Source organism: Mirounga leonina, unplaced genomic scaffold (assembly GCF_011800145.1).
Source record: "Mirounga leonina isolate KUSES-001 unplaced genomic scaffold, KU_Mleo_1.0 Mir_151, whole genome shotgun sequence".
Lineage (NCBI taxonomy): Eukaryota > Metazoa > Chordata > Mammalia > Carnivora > Phocidae > Mirounga > Mirounga leonina.
The window spans coordinates 18,546,008-18,570,748 of record NW_023270377.1 but is presented as its reverse complement, the minus strand read 5'-3'; the positions used below and the strand labels follow the sequence as shown (position 1 = coordinate 18,570,748).

The 24,741-nt window shown below is 58.5% G+C and overlaps 3 protein-coding genes across 7 annotated transcripts; all 3 read left to right on the top strand.

The window, feature by feature from the left end:
* The first annotated feature begins 705 nt into the window (after nt 1-705).
* Nucleotides 706-9,735, top strand: SLC11A1 (solute carrier family 11 member 1). Of its 3 annotated transcripts, XM_035007145.1 has the most exons (15): nt 706-980; nt 1,771-1,904; nt 2,756-2,878; nt 3,177-3,296; nt 4,074-4,180; nt 4,627-4,697; nt 5,030-5,097; nt 5,268-5,423; nt 6,079-6,237; nt 7,260-7,349; nt 7,480-7,599; nt 8,038-8,187; nt 8,621-8,694; nt 9,097-9,250; nt 9,394-9,735. In XM_035007145.1, exons 1-15 carry the CDS (start codon nt 974-976, stop codon nt 9,502-9,504), a joined length of 1,644 nt encoding a protein of 547 aa, XP_034863036.1. In that variant the 5' UTR covers nt 706-973; the 3' UTR covers nt 9,505-9,735. The 3 variants fall into 3 exon arrangements, with proteins under 3 accessions (XP_034863036.1, XP_034863037.1, XP_034863038.1); XM_035007146.1 differs by lacking the exon at nt 8,621-8,694; XM_035007147.1 differs by lacking the exons at nt 2,756-2,878; nt 3,177-3,296.
* Nucleotides 9,736-14,372: 4,637 nt separating this feature from the next.
* CTDSP1 (CTD small phosphatase 1) lies at nt 14,373-20,232 on the top strand. Of its 3 annotated transcripts, none has more exons than XM_035007143.1 (7): nt 14,380-14,609; nt 16,047-16,195; nt 16,608-16,709; nt 16,819-16,875; nt 17,504-17,596; nt 17,726-17,911; nt 18,514-20,232. In XM_035007143.1, the coding sequence occupies exons 1-7, from the start codon at nt 14,543-14,545 to the stop codon at nt 18,640-18,642; spliced, it is 783 nt and encodes a 260-aa protein (XP_034863034.1). In that variant the 5' UTR covers nt 14,380-14,542; the 3' UTR covers nt 18,643-20,232. The 3 variants fall into 3 exon arrangements, with proteins under 3 accessions (XP_034863035.1, XP_034863034.1, XP_034863032.1); XM_035007141.1 differs by having other exon boundaries at nt 16,605-16,709; XM_035007144.1 differs by lacking the exon at nt 16,819-16,875 and having other exon boundaries at nt 14,373-14,609; nt 16,605-16,709.
* Nucleotides 20,233-20,484: 252 nt separating this feature from the next.
* Nucleotides 20,485-21,837, top strand: LOC118012045 (transcription initiation factor TFIID subunit 4-like). The gene has a single exon (XM_035007140.1). It carries the CDS (start codon nt 20,504-20,506, stop codon nt 21,461-21,463), a length of 960 nt encoding a protein of 319 aa, XP_034863031.1. The 5' UTR covers nt 20,485-20,503; the 3' UTR covers nt 21,464-21,837.
* Nucleotides 21,838-24,741: the final 2,904 nt, after the last annotated feature.

Below are 24,741 nucleotides of genomic sequence, written 5' to 3'. Positions count from 1 at the left end.
TGTCTCTGTCTCTTATGAATAAATAAATAAAATCTTAAAAAAAAACAGAACAAAACTCAACATCTTCCAATATCCTTGACAGATCAGAAGACATGGTGACAGTGGGCACACATTCCCACATGACAACTGGCTAGAACTCTGTAGGCACTGCCCCCTTTGGACAGAGTATGTGTCCTTTGTTTTGCTACAGTCTCCACCACTCCCTGTTACCCACTGATACTGAGGCTTGGCATCATTCATCGTTGAACACTGAGCTGACACTTTTTTTACTCCTCACCTGTCTCCTAGTCTATCTGACCTGCCTGGCCTTCTTGGGCACCTACTGTTTTGACCTCTTAGCTAGTCTGAGCCCTTCATGTAACAGAAGAACCAAGTTCAGAGAAAGGGACGGCCTGGTGACAATCTCAAGTGAATCAGTGGCAGAATCGGGACCAGAGTTCCAGTGCCTCATTCTTCGGAAGCTCTCCTTGGCCTGAGTCATCAGGGCTTGTGCCTGTCGCAGTGCCCAAAGGTCTTCTCCTCTGAGGCACTCAGTAGGAAACTGAGGCCTGCTAGCCATCAGGACTCCCATTGCTGGGGACTCCAGACTGAAGAGAAGGGCCTGACTGCTTGTGTGTGGGCATGTGATCTGGACATGAACACCCAAGCAGCAGGAAATGTCTTGAAATCAGAGCTAACTTGGGAGACACAGAATGTACGGCACCTGGAAGGGGGTCAAAAGCGTTGTGGGCCTCGGGCCAGGAGGAAAGAAAGTTCCTGCATTTTGGTCATCGAGACGTTCCGCCAGAGCTGGCCACTTCTGCCTTTGGAAAGTGTTTCGCAATGTATGTGAGGACAGCTGAGATCAGCTGAGGATGGATAGGAGGGCGTGGCCTTGCACATTGATATGCTCCAGCCCTCAGAGAGGGAGTGTGCCTGCTGAGTGGCTGCTAACATCCCACTCACACGAAGAGTGCTTGAGTCTGCCGTTCTCATGACAGGTGAGTAGCCCCTCCAGGGTCAGAGTCCTAAAGGGGGGTTGGGAGGAGGCAAAGGAGCCCTCTGATCCCCCATGGGTATCTTGGTCTCTACCTAATTCCAGACCCCAGTCTGGGGGTGGGCTCTTTGCATCCCCAAGTGCATAATGTCCCCTTTGTCTGTTCTCTATGCATTTGGAGCTCCTGGAGTTCACCTGGCTGGTGGAGGAGGCAGCAGTGAGGCCACGGGGCTTACACATGGGCATCAGTATGCCCTCTTCAGAGTCCAGTGTCCCCCTCTGCATCCTTTGTGGCAGGAGAGATGTGGATTTGGGAATCTTTGTGCCCACATGGAAGGAGAGTTATTCTAGAAACTGTATTCCCACATGTCTTCTGAAACATTTGGTCGGTCAGGGCGCCTGGGTGGCTCAGTCAGCTAAGCGTCCGACTCTTGATTTCAGCTCAGGTCGTGAGACTGAGCCCTAAGTTGGGCTCCATGCCCAGCGTGGAATCTGCTTGAGATTCTCTCTCCCCCTCCTCCCTCTCTTCCTCCCCCTTGGGCATGCTTGCTCTTTCTCTCAAAAAAAAAAATAATTAATTAATTAACAAATTAATTAATTTAATTAAATCTTGAAACATTTAGTCAAAGGGTGGAGGTGATGGACCCAAGATGGGAGCCAAGGGCTCCTGTTTACTTGGGCCTTAATTTCTCCACTTTGCCAGAAGGCTGTGGGGGAGGAGAACAGAGGGCTTTAGCCTTGGGCCACCAGAAAGAAACCAATCAGTCACCATACCTCCTTGGGGCCCTTTGCAGGTGACAAGAACCCTCAAAGTCTAAGCAGGCCCAACTATGGCTCCATCTCCAGCCCACCGAGCTCAGAGCCACAGCAAGAACCTCTCAGAACAACCTACCTGAGTGAGAAGATCCCCATCCCCGACACAGAACTGGTAGGAATGCTGGAAACTTCCTGGGGTCTTTCAGGACTGACAGCATGCTATCAGATCTCACAGGCTGGGGGAAGGAGGGCTCCGGAAGACCATGGCAAGTTCCTTCCAGCTCTGAGCAGCAGTGACTGGCGGTGGCGACTGCCCTTCTCCTGCTTCCATCCTTAGCACTTGGCTGGGGGGCTCAGGTTTTGTCTAAAAATGATCAAGCGGCTTTCTGAATGAATCCCAGCTTTCTTACAGACAGAAAGGGGCCTGGGGGGAGCTCAGGCTGGAGCCTCAAGGATTTGTTGTAGTACTAAAGGAAAGGACCGGCTCGAGGGCATCGGGAGAAGTGAAGGGAACTGCAGGCTGTTTTCTAGGATGCTGTCGGCCTGAACTTCCAGAATCTTTAGCAGATCCTCAGGCTGCCAGGCCTAGCCCTGGAATGGGGTGGGGAGACCCGAGGCTCAGTGGACTCCAGAGAGGAGGGACTGTGGTTTGAGAAGGAACTGGGGAAGGAGGAGCAGGACCAGAGAGGCTTGACCCCAGAAAAAAAACCCCCTCTGGGCTCTGAGGATCTGCTGAGTCAGGGCAAGCTTCAGGTGGACTGGTCAGTTGCAGGCCGGTTGCCAAATTGAACAGATCCAGAAGGCAGATCCACTATGACTCAGCAGATCCTGTTGCTTCCTCCCACCCCACGCCCTCCACGATCCCCCAGGGGTGGTAGCTCCGGGAATGGGGGGGGGGGAGGAAGGGGCAGGGCCAGACAGCCTGGGCTGATGAGCCCAGAGGGGGTTCAGCTGGGGGGCAGGCCAAGGCGCATTGCTACCACCCCTCTACCCAGCATCTCCTCGCTTCACTCCCACCCACAGGGCGCATTCAGCCTGAGGAAGCTGTGGGCCTTCACGGGGCCTGGCTTCCTCATGAGCATCGCTTTCCTGGACCCAGGAAACATTGAGTCAGATCTTCAGGCTGGTGCTGTGGCTGGATTCAAAGTGATTGAGTCGGGGCACCCTGGGGAGGGCGGAGACCCCTCAACTTGCCACATTTCCCCAGAGCGGACGGCATGGCTGGTGTTGGGCGGAGCAAGCATCAAGTTCAAATGGGCCTGAAAAGGGTCCTCAGGGCTGCCCTGCCAGAGTGTGTGTGGGGGGGGTGGGAGTGTTGGTCTTCTCCCTCCATCTCCTCTACTCTCTCCCCAAGGGGTGTGCTTGGTTAGAGGGGTACCAGCGGCAGCTTGGGGTTGTCAGACAGCACCCCCCGCACTGAAGGCCTCCCCCTGCTTCCCCGCAGCTGCTCTGGGTGCTGCTGTGGGCCACCGTGCTGGGCCTGCTCTGTCAGCGGCTTGCTGCCCGGCTGGGCACGGTGACAGGCAAGGACTTGGGCGAGGTCTGCCACCTCTACTACCCTAAGGTGAGCTTGGAGGGTCTGGACAGGGAGCACCCACCCACAGACCCCAAACCCCAAACAGTTTTACAGCGTCCATGATCAAATAAATACATCATCTCAAGCGGGGCCTCACAAGTCCATTTGATAAATGGGAAGACTGAGGCTCAAACTAATAGCGCACAGACTGAGAGGGACGTTAGAGATCCCTGCTCGTTTTACAGGAGGGGATGTTGAAACCTGGGAAAGTGACTTGCCCAAGGTGCAAAATAGGCAGGCATTGGCTTGAGATGGTCATTGGCTGGGGTGGACACTGGACTTCCCTGCTGTGAGTGTCCGGGCGGGAAAACAGAAACCATGCCACAAGGGATTTCAAAGGTATTTAATGCAGGGATGCAGTCACAAAGGTATTGGAAGGGCTGGAGGAGCAAGGGAAGGGGGTGTTACCCAGAAATCAGAAAGCTGCTGGGCAGCTGCCCAAGAGCCATCATTTGCTGCCAAGCTTCTGGAAGCCCGGCCACTGCTGTCGAAATGGCCACCAATACCGAAGAGCCCAGGCTGCCTGGTGCCCTGGCCGGCACCACTGCCGGGAACACCACTAGAAGTAGGGGGGGAAAATGATCTCTCCCTGCCTTTCCATCTCCCTTAATTGTTTCCTACAAAACCTAAATGGAAGCCAGCGGGCGAGGCCGGCAGGGGTCTCGTGCAGGCTGCCCTCCCAACAAGATAGTGCCGGGTATGGAAAGCCATGGGGCATCAAGGACAACTGGCCCAACGTTGGTGAAGAGTCACCTCCTCCCCCAGGTGCCCCGCACCCTCCTCTGGCTGACCATCGAGCTAGCCATAGTGGGCTCGGACATGCAGGAGGTCATCGGCACGGCCATCGCGTTCAGTCTGCTCTCAGCGGGACGGTACTGCCCCCAGTGGGCCCCAGCTCTCCAGTCCAGGGCCTCATATTTCCCCGAGTCCCTTTCACGCCGCAGTCCCCTCTGACTTAGAGCTGTTGTGCTGTGTTGCCGGCTGGGGGGCATCTGAGAGATGCTGAAATTCTGAGACCCAGAAACGTGAAGTGACTCGTCTAAAGTCACACAGACACCGGTCGCCAGGCGGGCTTCGCCAGGCGGCCTGGGGACTGCAGCCCCAGGCTGGTCCCCCACCCAGCTGGGCCCTTCCTTGGGTTTTGTGCCATTTTCCCAGCTCCAACACACTCCCGCTCCCCTCTCCCTTCCCTGCCTGGGGCCACCACGTGGGTCCCTGTTCCCAGGAGGCCATATTCCACAGTCACCTGCCCTGGGAGTGGGAGTTCCAGACCCCTGCACCAGGCTGGGCTGACCCTGGCTGGCCACTCCGGTTTCAGAATCCCACTCTGGGGCGGCGTCCTCATCACCATCGTGGACACCTTCTTCTTCCTCTTCCTTGACAACTACGGTGGGTATGCCCCTCACAGGGGACCGGGTTGGGGGAACAAGTGAGTGTGTATAAACCATACTCTGCTGTACTGAGAGGAGACAGAGACTCCCAGCCCCCTCCCTCTGGCTGTGTGGCCTTGAGCAAGTTACTTGGACGTGGGTTTCTTCATCTATACCATGGGGATAATAACAGCACAGACGTCACAGGGCTGTGGTGAGGATTCACTGAGGTCATATCTGTGAAGCCCTTGACACGGTGCCTAGAACAAAGTGCCCAAGGTATTAGCCATTAATAATCGCTTACGTTCCAATTGTTGTTGTTGTTGTTGTGATCCTTTGCCTTCCCACTAGGGTTGCGGAAGCTGGAAGCCTTTTTTGGATTGCTTATTACAATTATGGCCTTGACCTTCGGCTACGAGGTGGGAAGCCAAAGCCGCATTACCCTCCGCCAAGGCCATTCGTCGGTGCCCCTTGCGGAGCTGAGGGGGCGGGGGCCGCGGCCTCTGGCCACGCCCCCTAGCGGCCAGGGTCCGGGCGGAGGGTGGGAACGACGGCCCAGGGCTCGGCCCGACCAGGCGTCTCCCCGCAGTACGTGGTGGCGCGGCCGGCCCAGCTAGCGCTTCTCCAGGGCCTGCTCCTGCCCTCGTGCCGCGGCTGCGGCCGTCCAGAGCTGCTGCAGGCCGTGGGCATCGTCGGCGCCATCATCATGCCTCACAACATCTACCTGCACTCGGCCCTGGTGAAGGTGAGCCAAGGCGAGGGGACGGAGAGATGCCTGCTCCCTTCCGCCGCCGCTCACACCGCCTCCAAGCCGGGAGCCCCGCCCCTTTGGCTCCTGCCTTCCCGATTTTAGGCGGGAAGTGAATCATTCTCTCCTTATCCAATATGTAGTAATAGAGGGTCTACTGTGTGCTGAGAGCCAGGGGTCAGTGATGCAAAGACAGACAAGTCATCTGCCTTTCTGGGGCTTGTATTCTAGTGGGGCAGACAGACCAAGAGCCAGTAAACAGGTAAAGGAAACAAACATAGATTGTGAAAGATGCTTTGAAGGAAGGAAACAGAGAAATATGATAGAGAATGACTAAGCAGGAGCTACTTTAGAAAAGGTAGTCGGGAAAGACCTTTGTAAGGAGGTAACCTTTGAGACATGAAGGATGCGAAGGAAGATCAGGGAGAAGATATTCCAAGCAGAGGGAATGGCAAGTGCAAAGGCCCTGAGGCAGAATATTACTGGGCATGCAGGAGGGGTGTCAGCTGACCAAGGCCTGTCCCAAACTGCCACGGGGAGGGCTTTAGAAAGAACTGGGGTTTGAAGGGAACATAGGTAGAAGTGTGAGGGTGGAGAATGTTGGGGGAGCCCTGAGGAACTTTGGCTCTTTCCTCCCCTCTGACCTTCTTAGTCTCGAGAGATAGACCGGTCCCGCTGGACGGAAATCCGAGAAGCCAACATGTACTTCCTGATTGAGGCCACCATCGCCCTGTCTGTCTCCTTCTTCATCAATCTCTTTGTTGTAGCCGTGTTTGGGCAGGCCTTCTACCAGCAAACCAACGAGGCTGCGGTGAGATGTACCTCCCCACACAGCCACAGCCGGCCTCCCCAACCCCCAAGCCCTGCAGGCTCTGCTGGGGACACCAGGCAATGCATCTGAGCTCTTTGAGTGTCCGTCCTGCACTTCCGGCACTGGTAGAGGAGGGTGTCTGTGACCGGGCCTCTGGCTGAGACCCCTTACCCACTCTGCTGGGGAGTCACGGCTCCCCCCAGGCAACCCACCCCAGGGGCGGCAAGGCACCGACATCCAAAGGAGGTGACTGGGAGGGAGGAGCTGAGTCTCAGTCCTAGGACCCAGCATTCCAGCTGTACCTTGACGGATGGCCAGGATTTGTCCAGCGAACTGCAGGGAGGGCATTCTGGGAGTAGGTGCCTGCCTGAGCATGAGCACAGAGTTGGGACTGTTCAAGCAGTCCTTTTCTTCTCTGAGTCCTCTCTCCTGATCATCTTCATTGTTAGCAGATAAACCATCATTCATCCAGCAAAGATTTACTGAGTATGTGTTAGGGATCAGGCAGTGCCTTGACCCTGGGGATTTAGCAGCCAATGATACAAAGCTCCTCACTGGCTCTCTGGGATTTGGGACCTGGGCCTCTCTCCTTCCTGAGTGGGTCTCTGTCACGCGGCTCTAACAACTGCTAGCCAGGTGTGGGTGCTTTCTGAATGCCAAGCACTGCAGGGGGAGGACTGGCTCCTCAGGGCTGTGGTAAGTGGGTCCAGTGTAAGGGAGAGGAGACTATTAGGTCACGGCCAACCAATCGCCCCTTTGTGGTAATGCTAGCCCTTACAAACCCAACAGAGCCCTGGAAACCGGGTTCCTGGGTGAATTCTCCTCAATTTTAGATGTTGGCAACAAATTCACATTACAGAGGAAAAACATCCGTTAGTCAAGCAAAATATATCTGGCCGGATTCAGCCCGCGGGTCACCAGTTTTCCACCCCTGGTCAAGGCCTGGCTGTCTGATTTTCTGAAACTGTGCATCCCCTTGTGTGCATCTTCACATCCCCTTCCTACTGTCCCGGTGTCCACAGTTCAACGTCTGTGCCAACAGCAGCCTCCACGACTACGCCAAGATCTTCCCCAAGAACAACCTTACGGTGGAGGTGGACATTTACCAAGGAGTAAGCACCAGGCAGGGGAGGGCGTGGAAGCTAATAGTCCAGCCCCAGCCGGGCTCTTGGCCACGCCCACCTTAGGGCGGAGCCTGCGCGAGGGGCGGTGCCACAGGCCTAACCACACCTCGCCCTGCAGGGCGTGATTCTGGGCTGCGTCTTCGGCCCGGCTGCGCTCTACATCTGGGCCGTGGGTCTCCTAGCGGCCGGGCAGAGCTCCACCATGACCGGCACCTACGCGGGACAGTTTGTGATGGAGGTGGGGTCTGGGGCGGGCCGGGAAGGGCCAGGGATCCCAGGTCAATGGGTACACCACTGGGGGCTCAGATACCAGCCTCATTGCTCCTTAAAGCAGCCCAGAGGGCGCTATTGTAAGCGCCCCCCCGCACCCCACCCCGGTTTAACGATGAGAAAACACGCAGAGAAGTGAGGTTACTGGCTCAAGCCTGCAGACCCACGACTAATAGGAGCCTTTTCCCCAAAAGCTTAGTCTTAAGCAATCAGCTGTGGGGGGAACCCCCCCATTTTTCCTCATCCATCCTTTCTCCGCCAACTAGAGTCAGAGCTGCCCGCATTTTAGAGATGGAAAAATAGGGGGTTTCCCCTGGTGCGAGATGGGCTGAGGGACGATAGAGGATCCCTCCTCTGGAATCCCTAGTCCTGACCCCACCACCAAGGTGCCCACCCCACAACCCAGGGCTTCCTGAAGCTGCGGTGGTCACGCTTTGCCCGCGTGCTCCTCACTCGCTCCTGCGCCATCCTGCCCACCGTGCTCGTGGCCGTCTTCAGGGACCTGAAAGACCTGTCAGGTCTCAACGACCTGCTCAACGTGCTGCAGAGCCTGCTGGTGAGCCCGTGGTGCCTAGCATCTTTGCCCCGGCCGAGCTATACAGGAACCACAGCAATCCTCCATATGGAGCCTGCCCCCCACCCTTAACACTCCTCTAAACACACCTTGGCTTTAGGCAAGTGGTTCCCCAGAGGAACCACTATTGTCCCTATTTCGCAGATTGGAAAACTGATATACACAGTTAAGTGACCAGTGGAGAGCTGGCATTCAAACTCAGGCAGCCTGGGCCCAGAGCCCCTAAATGCTTTCTCCTGCTTAGAAGCCTCACAACTTTGGAAGGCACAGGGTGGAGAACCCAAGGCTCCGAGTGGTTAGGGGACTTGCCCAAGGGCACACAGGCAGAGCAAGACTGGAACCCTGCTCCACTCCTCCCTTCTTGCTGCATTGTGAGGGCAGGGTCCCTCAGCCCCATCCTCCTGCTTCTCCCCAGCTTCCCTTTGCTGTGCTGCCTATCCTTACTTTCACCAGCATGCCAGCCCTCATGCAGGAGTTTGCCAATGGCCGGTGAGTACTCCCCAACCCGAACGCTGGACTTGCAATTCTGCATTTGATCCTCACAACCACCCAGAGGTAGGAATTACCAGTATCCAGAGAAGCTCATAAAGGTTAAGGAACTTGTGCAGGGTCACCCAGCTATCAAGTGTAGGGAACTAGGACTGGAATCTGGGGACGGGAGGCTGTTTCTAGAGCCTGAGCTCCTCACCATCTCACCTCAAACTCTGCTCTTGCCAAATCCTGCCAGTGTGGAGCCTGGAGGGCCCAGGAAACAGAAGTGGGCAAGGGGTCTGCTCCAGGTCCCACAGCCCGGAGAAGGTGGCTTTGTGTATCCCCTCACTCTCCTCCAGGCTGGCTTGGGGCAATGGAGAGGAGATGCAGCCCGTCCTGAGCCTCCCTCCTGTCCCCTAGGCTGAGCAAGGCCATCACAACCTCCATTATGGCGCTAGTCTGTGCCATCAACCTCTACTTCGTGGTCATCTACCTGCCCAGCCTCTCCCACCCGGCCTACTTCGTCCTTGTAGCTGTCCTGGCCGTGGTCTACCTGGGTCTCACCACCTATCTGGTACTGTAGGGCCAGAGGGTGCCTTGGGGATGGGGGAGGCAAGGAAAGGAGGCAAAGGATGGAGGGCACTGGGGGAAGGGGGTGCACCGGGGCTTCCTGGGAGGTCTTGTTCTCTCCTGGACTCACAGTCGGCCCTCTCTCAGGTCTGGACCTGTCTCATTGCCCATGGAGCCACCCCTCTGGCCCACAGCTCCCATCAACACTTCTTGTACGGGCTTCCTGAAGAGGAGGAGGGGAGGAAGATCTCTGAATGAACTCCCACCCACGGCCTGGCTGGGAGATGGAATGACTGGGGCAGACTGGCCTGCTGGAGTGTGTGGGGGCAGCAAGATGGAGTGGGAGTTTTGGAGGCAGGCCAACCTGGGTTCCGTAAGAACCTGCTGTTTCCTAGCTTGGACAAGTGATTAACCTCCAGTCTCAGTGGGCTCATCTGTAGAATGGGGACAACACCAACCTTGAGATGGATATAAAGCACTTTAACACAGTGCCTGACACTTGGGACTTAAAAATAATAGTAACTCCAAAAATATTGAGCACCTATAGGAGTGACCAATGGAGGGACCCAGTTGGGGGCGGGACACAGGTTCCAAACTGGCGCTTAGGATAGTCTGATGGATGCTCAATAAATGCTAGTTCACTTCTCGTCCAAAAGAGCGGGAGAGCAGAAACCGGGAAAGCACGAATCCTCGAACAATTAGAAGCAGCCCTCTACTCGAACGTCAGTTCGCTCCTACTCCGTTAGAGTAGCCTCAAACTTTCTGTTCCACCCGAAACCCACTTTCCAGGCAGTAAAACGGAGGCGCAGTTGTCCTCTCTTCGGGCACCAGGTCGTGGAACCCAAGAGTCCGTGCCTCGGAGGCCCAATTAATTTGCTAGCTCCCCAGGGGACCCGGCGTCCGGGACTCCCACGCCGCGCTCTTAACGCTCCCTCCGCTCTGACTCCCAGCTCCCCCTAGGGGCAGGGACGGTCCCGAGCGCCCTCGCTCCCAGCCGCGGCCTCACTCCTCCCGCCCAGGGAGGAGGAGGCGGGCGCTCGAGCCTCGCGCCCTGGGGCTTCAGAATCCGCCCTGGCGAAGGGGCGGGGGGTGAAGGGGGAGTTGTGTGGGCGGGGGAACCCCTTCGGCCGCTGGGAGCCGCCCGGCACCCCTTCGCCCGGTGCAGGAGTTGCACTTTACAGACGCTCCCTGGGCGGTTTCTAGGCTCCCCCAAGTCCCTCCTCCTCCCTCTTCGGGTCTCCCGGACCCCAGCCTTTGGGCTGCGGAGAGCGGTAGCTAGAAAGGGCCGTCAGGCCTTTCCCGGGGTTGAGCCTGGAGCCGGCCTTGTGCCTGGAAGCACCCCCGTTTGCCCAGGATCTGGAGGGGCAAGCTCCGCGCTCTGGTTGGGGTGCTTGTTTATGAGAAGAATTTCCTCTTTCTTAAAAGGGCAACGATGCGAGTGGGGCCCTTAAGGAGGGACGGGATGGGACAGGTCTGGCCCAACCAGAGAAACGGTTGGGAGAGGGTACAGCACCTGAGCTGAAAGGCCGCTGTAGCCTCTTCTGGGCTTGGCCCTGGAGAGGGTGGGACCCACGCTAGCTGAAGAGGGGAATGGATGGGGGCCGGATACTGGAGAAAGAGGCATCTTCCATACTCCTCTCCAGCTTCCTGGAGGTGTCCCCAGCTGTACCCCGGCACACCCCTCCATCAATTCACTATTAATTGGGTGCCATCCCTGTGCTAGAAGTGGGGGAGGGAGGCAAAGTCCCGAATTAAAGACGTCAGCTCTCAAGTTGCTCACACTCCAGTAGGGGGAGCCAGCTACGTTAAGTGACAGCAAATCACTCAACAGTGGGGCGAGGGAACAACCCAAGTGTGTGTCAGGCACACCTGGAAAAGAGTGAAGCCAGGGCCAGAGCAGGTAACTCCCGAACAGGATTTTGAAAGCTGAATGGAGAAGTGGGGAGGGCAGCCAAGAGAGAATGAACCTGCCAGGAGCGGGGGGGGGGGGGGGGGGCGCAAGTGTGTGCAAAACAGAGGCATGCGACGTTGTGGGGAGTTCTTGGATCTTGTAGAGCAGGACCGGGGAGCCCAGAGGAAGGAGCAGGCCGGGCATCTGAATAGTTAAGGCGGCCACTGAGAATGTGGGTGCAAGGAAGGCAGGGAGGGGAAGGAACCAAAGGATCCGCTACGGGGCTACCCTGGGCCTGGGCAAGGGATTAGCAATGAGGTCAGGCCAAGGTCAGTCATTTCTGGGCAGGAAGCCCTTACAAGGGGCTGCCCTCCACTCCCCCAGTAGCTCTGGTTCTTCCTAGAGGGAGGGAGCGGGGAGGGGGCCTGGCACCTGGATTCTCCCCAAGGGTCTGAGGAGGACACCCTCCCTTTCTGCCCTGAGCCCCCCCCCCTTTCACTTGCCTGGGTTGGGCTCCTAGCAAGCCCCTTTGGCAGGTGAGGAAGCTGAGGTGCTGAATGGAGGAGACTTGTCCACGGTTGCTAGTCAGAACCCAGCGGAGTCCTGGGGTTTCTGGACTCACAGCCCGCCTGATCTGATCCTCCTGGGGTGCAGGAAAAAAACCTGTGGGTAAGGTGACCTCCAGCTGCTGGGGCAGTGCAGTTATGGGGTAGCGGCTGGGTGTGGACACTGCCCCCCCCCTCAGGGAGGAAGCCCAAAGAACCCCCGAGACCCTACAGAACACTTCTGCCGGCTTCTGCGGAGGTGGGGGGGCGGCGGCTGCTGACTCCCTGGTAACCACCCCTCCCTGGGAGAAGGTCCCCCTCTAAGGCCTTGGAGCCTGGGAAGGTCTCCCAGGGGAAGAGGCCTTGGAGGGGGCTGACGTTAGGGATGCGCGGCGAGGGGGATGGGGCCGGGGGTGGGCAGCGACCCTCCCCGATGCCCTATCCATTTGGTCAGCTACTCTGACTCCCAAGGGGACAGCCGGGCCAGGTTTCAGCCTTCAGAGAGGGAGAAAGGAAAGGAGAGGAAAGTGAGCCGCCCTGCTCAGGCTAGGGATGAGTCCAGGGTTCATTCAGTCCTCCCCCACACATTTCCTTTTGGGGTCAGTGCAAGCTGGGCATCCGGAGATAAAGCTGACACCCCGCCCCGGGCCTCAACTGAAGGGGGGGGGTCTCGATTTGGTGGCCAGAACCCCACCTCTAACCTCGCCAGAAGGCTGGGTCAAGTCGCTTCACTTCTCGGAGCTCAGTTTCCTTATCTATAAAATGGGAAAAGAAGGGGGTCGTTCTGAGGAGTGAACGAGATTAGGGGGCGCAGCCAGAGCAGGACGCAGACGAATCGCTAGCTACACATCGGCGATTATTAGGATTAAATGCAACGCTGGCGGCGATGTGAGCGCCGAAGGGCAGGAGGACGGCCGCGGGGTCCGGCCTGGGGCTGGAGTGGGGGGTTGGGGGGTGGGGGTGGAGGGAGTCCCATCCAGCTCCGGGCCGCCTCCTCTCTTCTCCGTCGCACGGCAAGCAGCTGGCGCGCCTTCGGGCCGGCGCCGCTCTCCCGCCCTGCAGCCCCGGCGCTGGGCCTCTCCCCTCCCCAGGGCCTCTCTCCTCCCCGGGTCCCCCTCCAACCCACCCCGCCCCGGGCCTGGAGGACGTGCGCCGCGCTCGCACTAGGCGGCTGGACGGGACAGGACGCGCCCGCTCCGCCCCGCCACCGAGGCCCCGCGGGGGAAGGAAGTGCTGAGGCGTGTTTGTCAGGGCTTGGCGTTATTATTATTTTTTAAACTGTGAACACAAAATAGTAAGGAGAATGGAAAGAACTTCCGAAACAGGAGAAACAAAACAGAACAAAACACCCGCAGACCTCGCGGCGCATAACACGGGAGTTTCCCTCGGGAAGAATCCGCGTGGAAACGCGGGCCCCGCGCCAGCTCGTGTCTCCGTACATCCCAAGTGCAACGGGTGTTTAAAATCGTACAAACAGGGATGCCTGGGTGGCTCGGGAGGTTAAGCGTCTGCCTTCGGCTCAGGTCATGGTCCCAAGGTCCTGGGATCGAGTCCCGCATCGGGTTCCCTCCTCAGCGGGGAGCCTGCTTCTCCCTCTCCCACTTCCCCTGCTTGTGTTCCCTCTCTCTCTCTGTTTCTGACAGATAAATGAAGAAAATCTTTAAAAATAAAAATAAAAAAAGAAAATCGTACAAACAGCTGATGTCTGTGGCCGCCCCCACCGTCAGAAATCTGGCCCGCAGGGATTAAGCGCCCACTGCGTGCGGACACCGCATGACCCCCCCGCCCCAATAATTACAGCGTGCCCGGCGTGGGGAGTAGAGAAAGGGTCTAGGAAGGCCTCTTGGAGCAGGTGGCATGTCGTAGAGGTCCGTGGTATTTGGCTCCGTGAAGGGGCTGGAAGCGCTTTCCAGGCAGAGGGAACAGCGCACACGAAGGCCCTGAGGCACATAGGGGCTTGGTGCCCTGCCGTGGGCGCGGACGTGCGGAGCACCCGATGGGGCAATTGGGCGAGGTCCGCAGGAGGCATTTCGGGGCAGGGGGTTGTAATTTTCACGCCCTACAGATCCGGGTCACCTGGCCCCGAAACAGCGGTGGGTGTTGACGGTCCTGGTCTGGTCAAACGCACAATTCTGCGGATCTGCACAGACTTTTGGAGCTGGCAGAGCCTTCACTCGCTCAGGACTTCCCTGCGAGGCGGGCCCTGCAACCACTGAAGACCCATTTCGCAGACCAGAGAGCGTTATTCCCGTCTCCCAGATGAGGAAACCAAGAAGCGGCTAGTCTCTGGCGCTCGCGAGGTGCAGAGGTGGAGCCGCGCCGCCTCGGGCACTCCCCGGCGTGGGCGCTCGGGGCGGGTGGGGCGGGCCCTGGCCCCGGGCGCTCGGCTGTCTGGAACTGTGGGCCGGGTGCTGGTCCTGCCACGCAGCCGCAGAGGCTCGGCCCCGCGGGCGGGCGGCAGGAAGAGAGGCGACGCCCCCTGGAGCGCGGCAGGAACCCGGCGGGGCCCGCCTCCCGGCCCCAGAGCCGAGCCGCGCCGGCCCCAGCGGTGATGAAAGCCGCGGCCGAGTCCAGGTCACGCCGAAGCCGTTGCCCTTTTAAGGGGGAGCCTTGAAACAGAGCCCGGGTTCCATGTTTGCATCCGCCTCGCGGGGAGGAAACTCCATGTTGTAACAAAGTTTCCTCCGCGCCCCCTCCCTCCCCCTCCCCCTTAGAACCTGGCTCCCCTCCCCTCCGAAGCTCGCGGGGATCCCTCCCTCCCACCCCTCCCCTCCCCCCCGCGCCCCGATTCCGGCCCGAGCCGGGGGGGAGGCCGGGCGCCCGGGCCAGAGTCCGGCCGGAGCGGAGCGCGCCCGGCCCCATGGACAGCTCGGCCGTCATTACTCAGATCACCAAGGAGGAGGCGCGGGGCCCGCTACGGGGCAAAGGTACTGGGACCGCGCGGAGGGGGCTGCAGCCGGGGCGCCGCGGGATGGGAGGAGGAGGGGGCCGAGACCCTTCCCGGGTCAGTCGCCGCCGCCGCCCCGGGCGCCCGCCACTGCTGAGCTCAAAGCTCCCAGCCGGAGAGGGATCGAGGAGAGAGTTTGAACTCGCCGAGGCTCCGAGACGCGGGGCGGGGCCTGGAGCCACTTGGGCGCTCCCGAGTGCTCGAGGGGGGGAAACTGAGGCAGGGATAGAGAGTGGGTTCCTTCCGGGTCTCCCGGGCTGGCATTGCGCGTTGCCCGACAGTCACCCCCTCCCCCCCATTGGCGCCAATGAGGCTGGGAGATGGGGGGGTTGAAGAGGGCGCCTTCAGGCCACCCGCTGAGGCTCCGCCCCGGGTCGCGGTCTGGTTGGGTCGCCGGAGGGGGCGCCGAGGTGACAGCGGGCTGGGGAGGGTTGGGAGGATCTCCCGCCAACGCACAGCTACTATCCCAACAAACTTCCGCGTCACGCGTAGAAGCATTGAGCCCCTGAGAGGCACAAGAGTGGGGCAGCCACTTCTTCCCACTTCGCTAGCGCACCCGCGGGAAGTCCCGTGCATCGGGCTTAGCACCAGGCGCCCCAGCTGCAGGCCCTTGGGCGCCGGGCCCGTGCACACACGCACCGACCCGGTGAGCGGTGCCGCCCGCCTGCCTCGGCCGGGCCCCCGGGGGCTGGAGGGTCTAGGCTGGGCGTCTGCCCCTCCCTGTCCCGGTGTTGACCTCAGAGGCTAGGAAGCCCCTCCGGGTCGGCCCAGCTCTGGCCTGGGCCTAGCTCCGCCCGAAGGCGGGGGGCCCGGTAGAGGGGCGGTGGAGGGTGGGCCCGTCAATCAGGCGGCGGATGCCGGGCTCTAGGTCGGAGGTCTGGGCGGGGCGAGGGCGGAGGAGGCGGGGCCGGCAGATGGCTGCGGGACACCGACTCCCGGCCCCCACTCCCAGCCTCTGCGCCCAGCCTTAGTAAGGACTTTGGACCCACGTGGGCGGAAAGGATGGGAGGAGGGCGGGAGTGGAGAGCAGGGCCCCCGGCCCCAGCCCTCCTCCGTAGGGGCCCCAGCGAGCAGGGGCTACTCAGGTAAGGTGGGTGTCAGGAGGCGTCCGCAGTGGGGCTGATCCCTCAGGAGTGATGAAGGCTGGGAGCAAAGAGAAAGCACTTTCCGTGGGCCCCTTCCAGCCAGCCCACTGCTGGATGAGAGTGGCTTTGTGCCCACACTAGGAGGATTTGTGGATACCAGAGGGGTGGCCTGGGGTCAAGGCTGTCAGGAGGGTCTGGAGCCACGTTGGTGTATCTCCCTGAACGAAGGGGGCACGGCCAGACCCTCACAGCACAGGAGCTCGCACCTGGGTACATAGGCACGACTCTGCAGCCTAGTGTGCACACCCCCACTTCGGGCCTCCCTGCTTCAGGTGACCAGAAGTCAGCAGCTTCTCAGAAGCCCCGGAGCCGGGGCATCCTCCACTCGCTTTTCTGCTGCGTCTGCCGGGACGATGGGGAGGCCCTGCCTGCGCACAGTGGGGCACCCCTGTTGGTGGAGGAGAACGGAGCTGTCCCCAAGGTGCGTGCTGGCCAGGTGGGAGCTGCGGGGGCGGGCATCTGGGCATGACCAGTCTGCAGGTCCTGTAAGATAGGGAAGGCCCCCTCCCAAACCCTGCACCCTCCCTCCCAGGCCTTCCCAGCCTGGCTCTGAATGCCCCAAGACTGCCACCCATGTGAGGGCCCTTCAGCCAAGGGAAGTCTGGATTTCTCCTATAAGATGGAAGCTTTTCTCTCCCTTGGCTTCCCAGGTGGGGAAGTGCAGCCTGCCCCAGGCCCCAGTTGGCAGGGGGCAAAGCTGGGAAGGCAGTGGTCTCTCCCTGCCACCCCTGTGTCTCCCCAGGTAGAGGGCTGGGGGAGGGAAGACCCATGTAGGAGAAATGACGGGGCCTTAGGAGAGGTGCCCCCAACTACCTCACCCATCCCTGCAGCAGACCCCAGTCCAGTGCCTGCTCCCAGAAGCCAAGGCCCAGGACGTGGACAAGATCTGTGTGGTCATCGACCTGGACGAGACCCTGGTGCACAGCTCCTTCAAGGTGGGCCCTGCCCAGCAGCCCTCAGCCCCGGGTCTCTGAGGGGGCCTGCCCTGGACTGGGGGGGTGGTCTCTGCGGGCCCCGCGCCAGCAGCTCCTTTTCCCCCCACAGCCAGTGAACAACGCCGACTTCATCATCCCTGTGGAGATTGATGGGGTGGTCCACCAGGTGAGGGGCTGGGTGTGGGGGGGAGGCGGCGGGCTTGGCATCTGCCTTCCAGACCCCAGGCTCCTCTCACCAATCCTGAGCACCCCAGGTGGGACTTTGATAGAGATGGAATGTAAGGCCCCTGAGGGTGTGAGACTTGCAACCAAGGTCACACAGACCCTCAGGGACTTGGCCCAACTCCAAGGCCTGCAGGGAGTGGGGTTCCTCCTCGGCACCCCCTTGCCCCACCTTGCCCGGGACCCAGTTCAAGTAATTCAGGATAGGTTGTGTGCTGTCCAGCCTGTTCTCCATTACTTGGCTCGGGGGCCGGTGCCCTGCAGCCTTGGGGTGAGGGGGCTGCCCCCAGGCCCCTCCATTTGCCTAAGGCCAGGGTGGGGGAGGGACAGGGGATTAGTGATTCCCCATGAGGTAGGACCTGAAGCTAGAAGTTGGAGACTTATTTTGATCCCCTTCTGGAAGGACAGTTGGAACGGCCGGCTGGCCCAGTGGAGCCCGCAGGCCCTGGGACCAGCCTCCCTCCTGTGCCCTCTGCTCTGCTTCCCCCTCCTCCCCCTCCTCAGCCGCCCCGCCCCTCCCCTCCCTGCCCAGGCCTGTGGGCCAGCAGTCCCCTCACTGGCCCACCCCCTAGGTCTATGTGCTGAAGAGGCCCCACGTGGATGAGTTCCTGCAGCGAATGGGCGAGCTCTTTGAGTGCGTGCTGTTCACCGCCAGCCTTGCCAAGGTGAGTCCCCAGCCCCCCAACCCCCTGAAGGGCTCCTGGGTCCACTTGCCTCCCCTCCGTCTCCATCCTGCAGCTGGATGGACCTCTGGGTCACCTTCGGCCCCAGATGACCCGTGGTCCGCTCTGTAGTATGCAGACCCAGTAGCTGATCTGCTGGACAAGTGGGGGGCCTTCCGGGCGCGCCTGTTTCGGGAGTCCTGTGTCTTCCACCGGGGGAATTACGTGAAGGACCTGAGCCGGCTGGGCCGAGACCTGCGGCGGGTGCTCATCCTAGACAACTCACCCGCCTCCTACGTCTTCCATCCAGACAACGCCGTGAGTGCCGGGCAGGACCGGGTTGAGGGCCGAGAGCCAAGAAAAGGGTCTAGCCACTGGAGCCTCCTTGGCCTCCCCACTGCCATGCTGGGTGGTGTCCGGGGCCTGGTGCCCTCCCGGTCCTCTTCCTGGCCCTCGGTGGCCTGTGCCTGCCACTCCCTAGCCTCATCCACCCGCTGCTGCGTTTCATACCTTACTGATCAATCGAGCCGATCCCCGTGCTTGTAGGGGGAGGGCACCCACCAGGGGCGGAGGGCCCTGTTGCATACTGGAGCAGTTTCAATTTCTCAGACTGCCAGTTGTGCCCTATTTGTGGGTCACAAAAATAATGTAGGGGGTCCTAGTTGGAGTTTTGAACAACAAAATAGAATAGAAGATATTGGAGTGCTTTGCACACAATAAGGTTAAGTATTTTATAAAACTGGCACTTTATTGTATGTGTAAATATGATTTATGGTGGGTTGCTGTCAAAAATGTCTGAAAACCGTGGGTCAGGGGCTTCCGGGGGGTGGCCCACCAAGCAGTGGGTGCTCAGGGCTGGTCTGGACATCCCACGCCCAGAGCCACCTGCCCTCCTCACTGCCCCGCATCCATCCGCCCAGGTACCAGTGGCCTCCTGGTTTGACAACATGAGCGACACGGAGCTTCACGACCTGCTGCCCTTCTTCGAGCAGCTCAGCCGCGTGGATGACGTGTACTCAGTGCTCAGGCAGCCTCGGCCCGGCAGCTAGTGAGGCGCCCTGGGGCCAGGAGCTGCCCCTGACCGAGGCCCACACCCCTCACACGTGGACTTTGCCTTAAGAAAACCCAGCGGCCACCGCTCCCACCTCAGCGTCATGGGGCGGTGGGCCCTCCGCACCTGCCTGGCCAGGCTGTGAACGGGGCAGCCTGGCCTAGGCTGCGCCAAGGGCGATGAGCCTCCGGGTCCGTGTGTCAGTGCCTTAGAATCTCCTCCTCCTTCTTGGGGGACCTGTGGGGCCCTGTGTGCCGCTCCCCCTTTCTCTCTCTCTCTGCTGCCATGTTTCTTTGCTGCCAAATTGGGCCCCTTGGCCCTTTCTGGTTCTACTTCGGGGAGGGGCAGGGTTCCTGCCGTCCCGTGCCTTGGGCCCCCAGCCTGGGAACAGTGGACACCCAAGTGCCTTGCGTAGAGCCCTTTTCCCTGCCCTGTTTTCCCAGGGCCGTGATCGGGTCAGCTCTGGCCTGGAACGGTCTCCAGATGGCTGCAGTCTAGGCTGGAGCGGGAGGAAACAATCTCCCACCTCCTCCCTTGGGACTGATAGAGCCCCCCACCAGTCTCTGCCTGGGAGGGCAGGGAGGGCAGAAGATCTGTTACCACTTGTGAAGGGAGCGGCGTGTGTCCTCTGGGACCCCAGAGTCCAGCTTCTCTAGGCTCATGAGCAGCCAAAGGCTGCTCCCCACACCAAGCCCTGACCCCTCACATCTGCCTTGACCACCCCAAGGCCCTGGGGCTTGGCTCCCCCAGCTCCTAGTGTGGGGGTGGAGGCAGGACCCCTTTGTGGTGCCATATAAATATGTATATGTGTATATAGATTTTTAGGGGAAGGGGAGAGGGAAGGTTCGGGGTAGAGAGAGACCCCCTCCTTCACCCCTTTCCTGGACCCATACGTTGTGGGGAGGGAGGGAAAGGATTTTTACATTTTTTAAACTGCTATTTTCTGAATGAAACAGGCTGGGCCAAGGGGCCCCAAGCCCTGTCTTCTGTCCCTCACACCCTCTTTGCTCCAGTTACTCATTCATTCATTCAAAACACATTAGCACCTTCTCTGTGCCCAGCGCTGTGCTAGGCCCACCAGCTGAGTGTCTAGGGGTCTCTGCACCCGATCCGGGGCCTCCCCCACCCACTCCGTACTTCACCGGTGCCTTTAGGGGAGCTGCAGGAGGTGGGACCCTTCTTGCGGGGCTTGGGGGTCTCCAGGAAGCCTGGCCAAGCTGTCCCCCCCCCCCCCCCCCCCGTGCCAACCCACCCCCTGTCGCCCTCTGCCTCACCCCCTGCTGGCTGGGAGCAGCTCTCAAGACATCCTGCCTTCCAGCTCTGACTTCTTTATCTGGAACCCCTTCCCCAAAATGCTGAGAGTCTGGAGGTCAAGGCCTTGGGCTCTCCCCAGGGCTTAACGGTTAAGGGGACCCACATACCAGTGCCAAGGGGGGATGTCAAATGGAGATACCATTGCCCCTCCGCCCCCCGAGAACTGGGGGTGGGAGGGAGGATAAGGTTGGCCTGAATAGGGTGACCTTCCCATTTAAGTGCCTTCTCTGACTGAGAGCCCCACAGTATGCCAAGAACTAAAGAGAACGCCAGACCCCCATGCTGCCTCTGTGGTCATTGGGGGGACGTGGAAGCGGGGAGCGGTTGTGTGTCCCATGAGGCCACACCCCCCAGTAAATCCTTTGCGGGGGAGCGTGAAGGGAGCGGCTGCCCTAGGGCCCCGGGGCTTCAAGCGTGCAAGCGCGAGGTCGACGCCCCCCGGGGGCGGCCCCGCGTGCACCGCTGTACTACTTAATTATTCTGCTTCTCATAGCCTCAGTTACTGACCTGCAAAATGGAGAAACGCCCTCTGCAGAGTTGCTTAAATGCCTGCACGCCGAGGGCTCGCTAGTAGTAGCTGTAAAGTAAAGCTAGGCTGCGTCCCTAGGGGAGGCCCCTGGAAGGTCTTTGCAGGCGGGAGGGGTGTGGCCTCTGTCCCCGGGGAGAGGGGCGGGGCTCCGGCGGCCCCCGAGCTGGGCCTGGGGGGCGGGGCGGGTTCCTGGAAAGCCAAGTTCGGCTCCAAACGGAAGAACTTCGGCCGAGGCGTCGGGAAGGGCGGGCAGGCGGAGGCGTCAAGGTCTCCGGGAGATGGTGGGCAGGCGCTTGGTCCCCTTGCCCTCCGCACCGCCCTCCCCCACCCGGCCCTCGGCGGCCTCTCGGCACCTACCGGCCGCGCCCTTGCACGAGCCTCCGGCCCACTTCCTGCCTCCGCCCCTCCGGCCCGGGCAGCACTTCCTTTGCACAACTCGGCAGCCCCAGGCCCTGGCAGGAAGTGCCCTGCCGCCCCGCCCCGGCCCGCCCTCTCCTGCTTCCCACGGTGGCCACTAGAGGCCTCTCTGTCCTCGGTGACGCCAGCCTGCCCCTCCCCCGCCCACCCCCGGGGGCTGGAAAGATGGGGCCAGCATCATTCACCCATCTCCGGGGCGGGGGGAGGGGGCAGTCTTCCCCCCAATACACATAAACACACCGGACAGAAGGGAGATTTGCCCTTTCCAAAGTTGGTCTCTGTCCCCCCAGCTCTGCCTACCTTGCCCCTTCACCCCCCCTCATCCCCATACGTTGTGAATCCAGCCTCAAGTCGGCTTCCCCGCGCCCCAGATGCTGGTCTGTCCCCCAGGTGTTGGGGGGGGGTACCTGCAGCGTGTGTGATCCGGGAACAGAAGCCCACAGCTCCCATCAGCTCCACTCTGAGCTGGAGCCCACTGGGGCAGGGTAAATACTCAGCCCTCCGTGCCTCCGCCTTCCTCCTCCCTCGGGTACTGCTTGACTTCCTGCTCTCCCAGTAAACACTGGTTACCCCCAAGATTTGCATCCCAGGGGCCCTGACACACCAGGGAGTCACCAGGGTTCCCAGCTTTGAATGAGACCACAGTCAGTCTCTCCCCATCACCACCACCCACGCAGCTTTCACCCACATGGAGTTCAACTCAACCGCATGTATCCGCGTTCTCTGTGTGCTGGGCACGATGCCAGGACCCAGGGACACCCCATGACTGGGCCATGCCTCTGCTTTCAAGGAATCCACACCCCAGTGCTGGGAAAGACACCTGAAATGCGGGGCGCCTGAGTGGCTGAGATGGCTAAGTGGCTGCCTCCTGCTCAGGTCATGATCTCCTGGTCCTGGGATCGAGCCCAGAGCCCCCAGTCTGGCTCCCTGCTCAGAGGACAGTCTGCTTCTGCTTCTCCCTCTGCTCTTGCACTGACGCGCTCTGTCTCAAATGGATAAATAAAATATTTTTTTAAATAAATAAATAAAACCTGAAATGCAATAAACGCAGTGTGAGAGATTGAGAGAGAGAACACGGAAGGTGGGGAGCACCGGGAGGGGGGCGCCTCAGCCCACCTGGGATGGCCTGGGAGGTTTGGAAAATGCTTCCTGCTGCCTTATGGCTCAGAGGAATTTGGGAAGGAGAAGCAATTCAGGTAAAGGTGGCCTAAGCGAGGAGGTGCATCAGGAAGGAAGCAGAACGTTTTGGGGGGGTGGGGGGGGGACTGCCACAGTAGGGAGTATGGGAAATGAGAATTTTGGAATGGCACACGAGGGAGGAAGGGTGGGAAATGGTGCTAGGGACAGCAGGAGGGGCCAGATAGTGCAGCTCTTTAGGCAGCCCAGTGGGTGCCATAGAGGAACACGGAGTGGGTGGGGCCGGTGCTCAAAGGCGGCAGCTGGATTTTGGAACCTCGACCAGGGGTACAGAGACATGAGACCACATGCAGAGACCACAGCCATGGTCCCAAATATGGGCGGCGGAAGCCTGAGCTGAGGCCAGGGCAGAGTGAAGCAGGAAGAGGATAGAAGAGATGGGTGTTGAGAGGAGAGAGAAACTTGGCAGGACGCTGTGGCTTCTTGGCTTGGGGGTGGGGGCAGGGATGGCTGGGAGGGAGGAAGGCTTTGGAGATGTCAGCTGTGAGAATGTATCTCATGGGAGCCTGGCATGGGCAGATATTCACCCTTTGCTTGTTACACACACAGGAGTAGAGGGTGCAGGGGAGCAGTCACCCAATAAAACTGCTGGCAGGGGTGTGAGCTGGTACAACCTCTTTGGAGAGCAATTTGACACTCTCAGAATTATTTTTGAGGGGCGCCTGGGTGACTCCGTCCGTTAAGCATCTGACTCGATTTTGGCTCAGGTCATGATCTTGGGGTCGTGAGATCAAGCCCCCCTTCGGGGCTCCTTGCTCGGCAGGGAGTCTGCTTGAGCTTCTCTCTCCCTCTGTCCCTCCCCCCTGCTCGTGCTTTCTCTCTCTCTGTCTCAAATAAATAAATAAATCTTTAAAAAAGTATTTTTTAAAGTGCAGATACCCTTTGATCCAGCAATTCCACTTTTAGGAATTTGTGCTGTGTATAAAATGTATGTACATTTAGACTTGTATGTATAAGGGTGTTAATTGCATCCTTGTTTGTAATAGCAAAACACTTGAAATAACCTAAGTGTCCATCAGTAAGGGACTGGTTAAATAAATATTGCTATATCTATAGCAGAGAATACCATGTAGTCTTGAAAAACAATGAGATGGAACTATTCGAGCAGATATAGGATGATCTCACAGCGAGAGAGGGAACACGAACAGGGGGGAGCGGCAGAGGGAGAGGGAGAAGCAGACTCCCCGCCGAGCAAGGAGCCCGATGAGGGGCTCGATCCGAGGACCCTGGGACCATGACCTGAGCCAAAAGCAGACGCTTAAGGACTGAGCCACCCAGGCGCCCCTAATTTGAATTCTTTTAGCAGGCATATTTATTAATTTTTTAAAAAATAAAAATCAGTTTAAAATGTAAAACACAGCTTTCTAAATAGAATATCAGAGATAGAAATAATAAATTCCATTTCTTTCCTTCAAACATTCATGGCACGCCTACCATGTACCCGGCACTAGGGTTCAGCAGTGAGCTAAACAGACACGGTGGGGAAATCAGGTGTTGAATAAGTAATTACAGAATGAATATTATCAAAGAAGTAAGAAGTGGTAAGTAAGGAATTTAAAACTTTCGTGCTTCTCGTGCCAAACCATCACCCTGGGATGACTTCTAATTGCAAAGGGCAGAATGTGCCTTTACAGAACCTAATCAAGATGTTAGATGTACTTTCAGTTTGTGGGCAATACTAGAGGAAGAGAAACAAGCTAAATAATACACAAGGAAAGACTCAGACAAACCCACAATGTGAACACACGACAAGACGTGTGTCCTTGACCCGGGTAAGTCAACATCAGGAAAAAAGTTGGACGACTGTTCTAGATTTACAAAATACTGAAGAGACATCACACTCAAAGGAAATGCATGATCTGAATTTGATCATGAGTCAATAAAACCAGCTGTTAGAGTCCTTGTGGGAAAATTGGCAAAATTTTAACTATGGATGGGATAGCAGATGATGTTAGAAATTATTGTTAATATTCTCAGGTGTGAAAATCATATTATAGTTATGGAGAATGCCCTCATTCTTAGGATACGTGTGATAAATATTTTGGGCTCAAGTATCATGATATCTGCAAATTACTTCCAAGTATATTTACTTCCATTAATTCTTGAATCCTTGAGGGTTGAGTATTGTACTATTGCGCTATTATTTACACTTTTCTATATATTTGACATTTACCATAATAAAGAAATTGGAAATGATTTTTTTTAAGATTTTATTTATTCATTTGAGACACGGAGATATATATAGAGAGAGAGAGCATGAGCAGTGGGAGAAGCAGAGGGAGAGAGAGAAGCAGACTCCCCGCTGAGCCAGGAGCCCCATGTGGGGCTCGATCCCAGGACCCTGGGATCATGACCTGAGCCGAAGGCAGACGCTTAACCATCTGAGCCACCCAGGCACCCCTGGAAATGATTTTTTAAAACATATGTTTCCCCAGTAGGAATGCTCCCACACTGTTGGTCGGAATGTAAAGTGGTACAGCCACTGTGGAAGACAGTATGGAAGTTCCTCAAAAAATTGATCCAGTAATCACACTACCGCGTATTTACCCAAAGAATATGAAAACACAAAATTAAAGGGATCCCTGTGTTTATTGCAGCATTATATACAATAGCCAAATTATGGAAGCAAGCTAAGTGCCT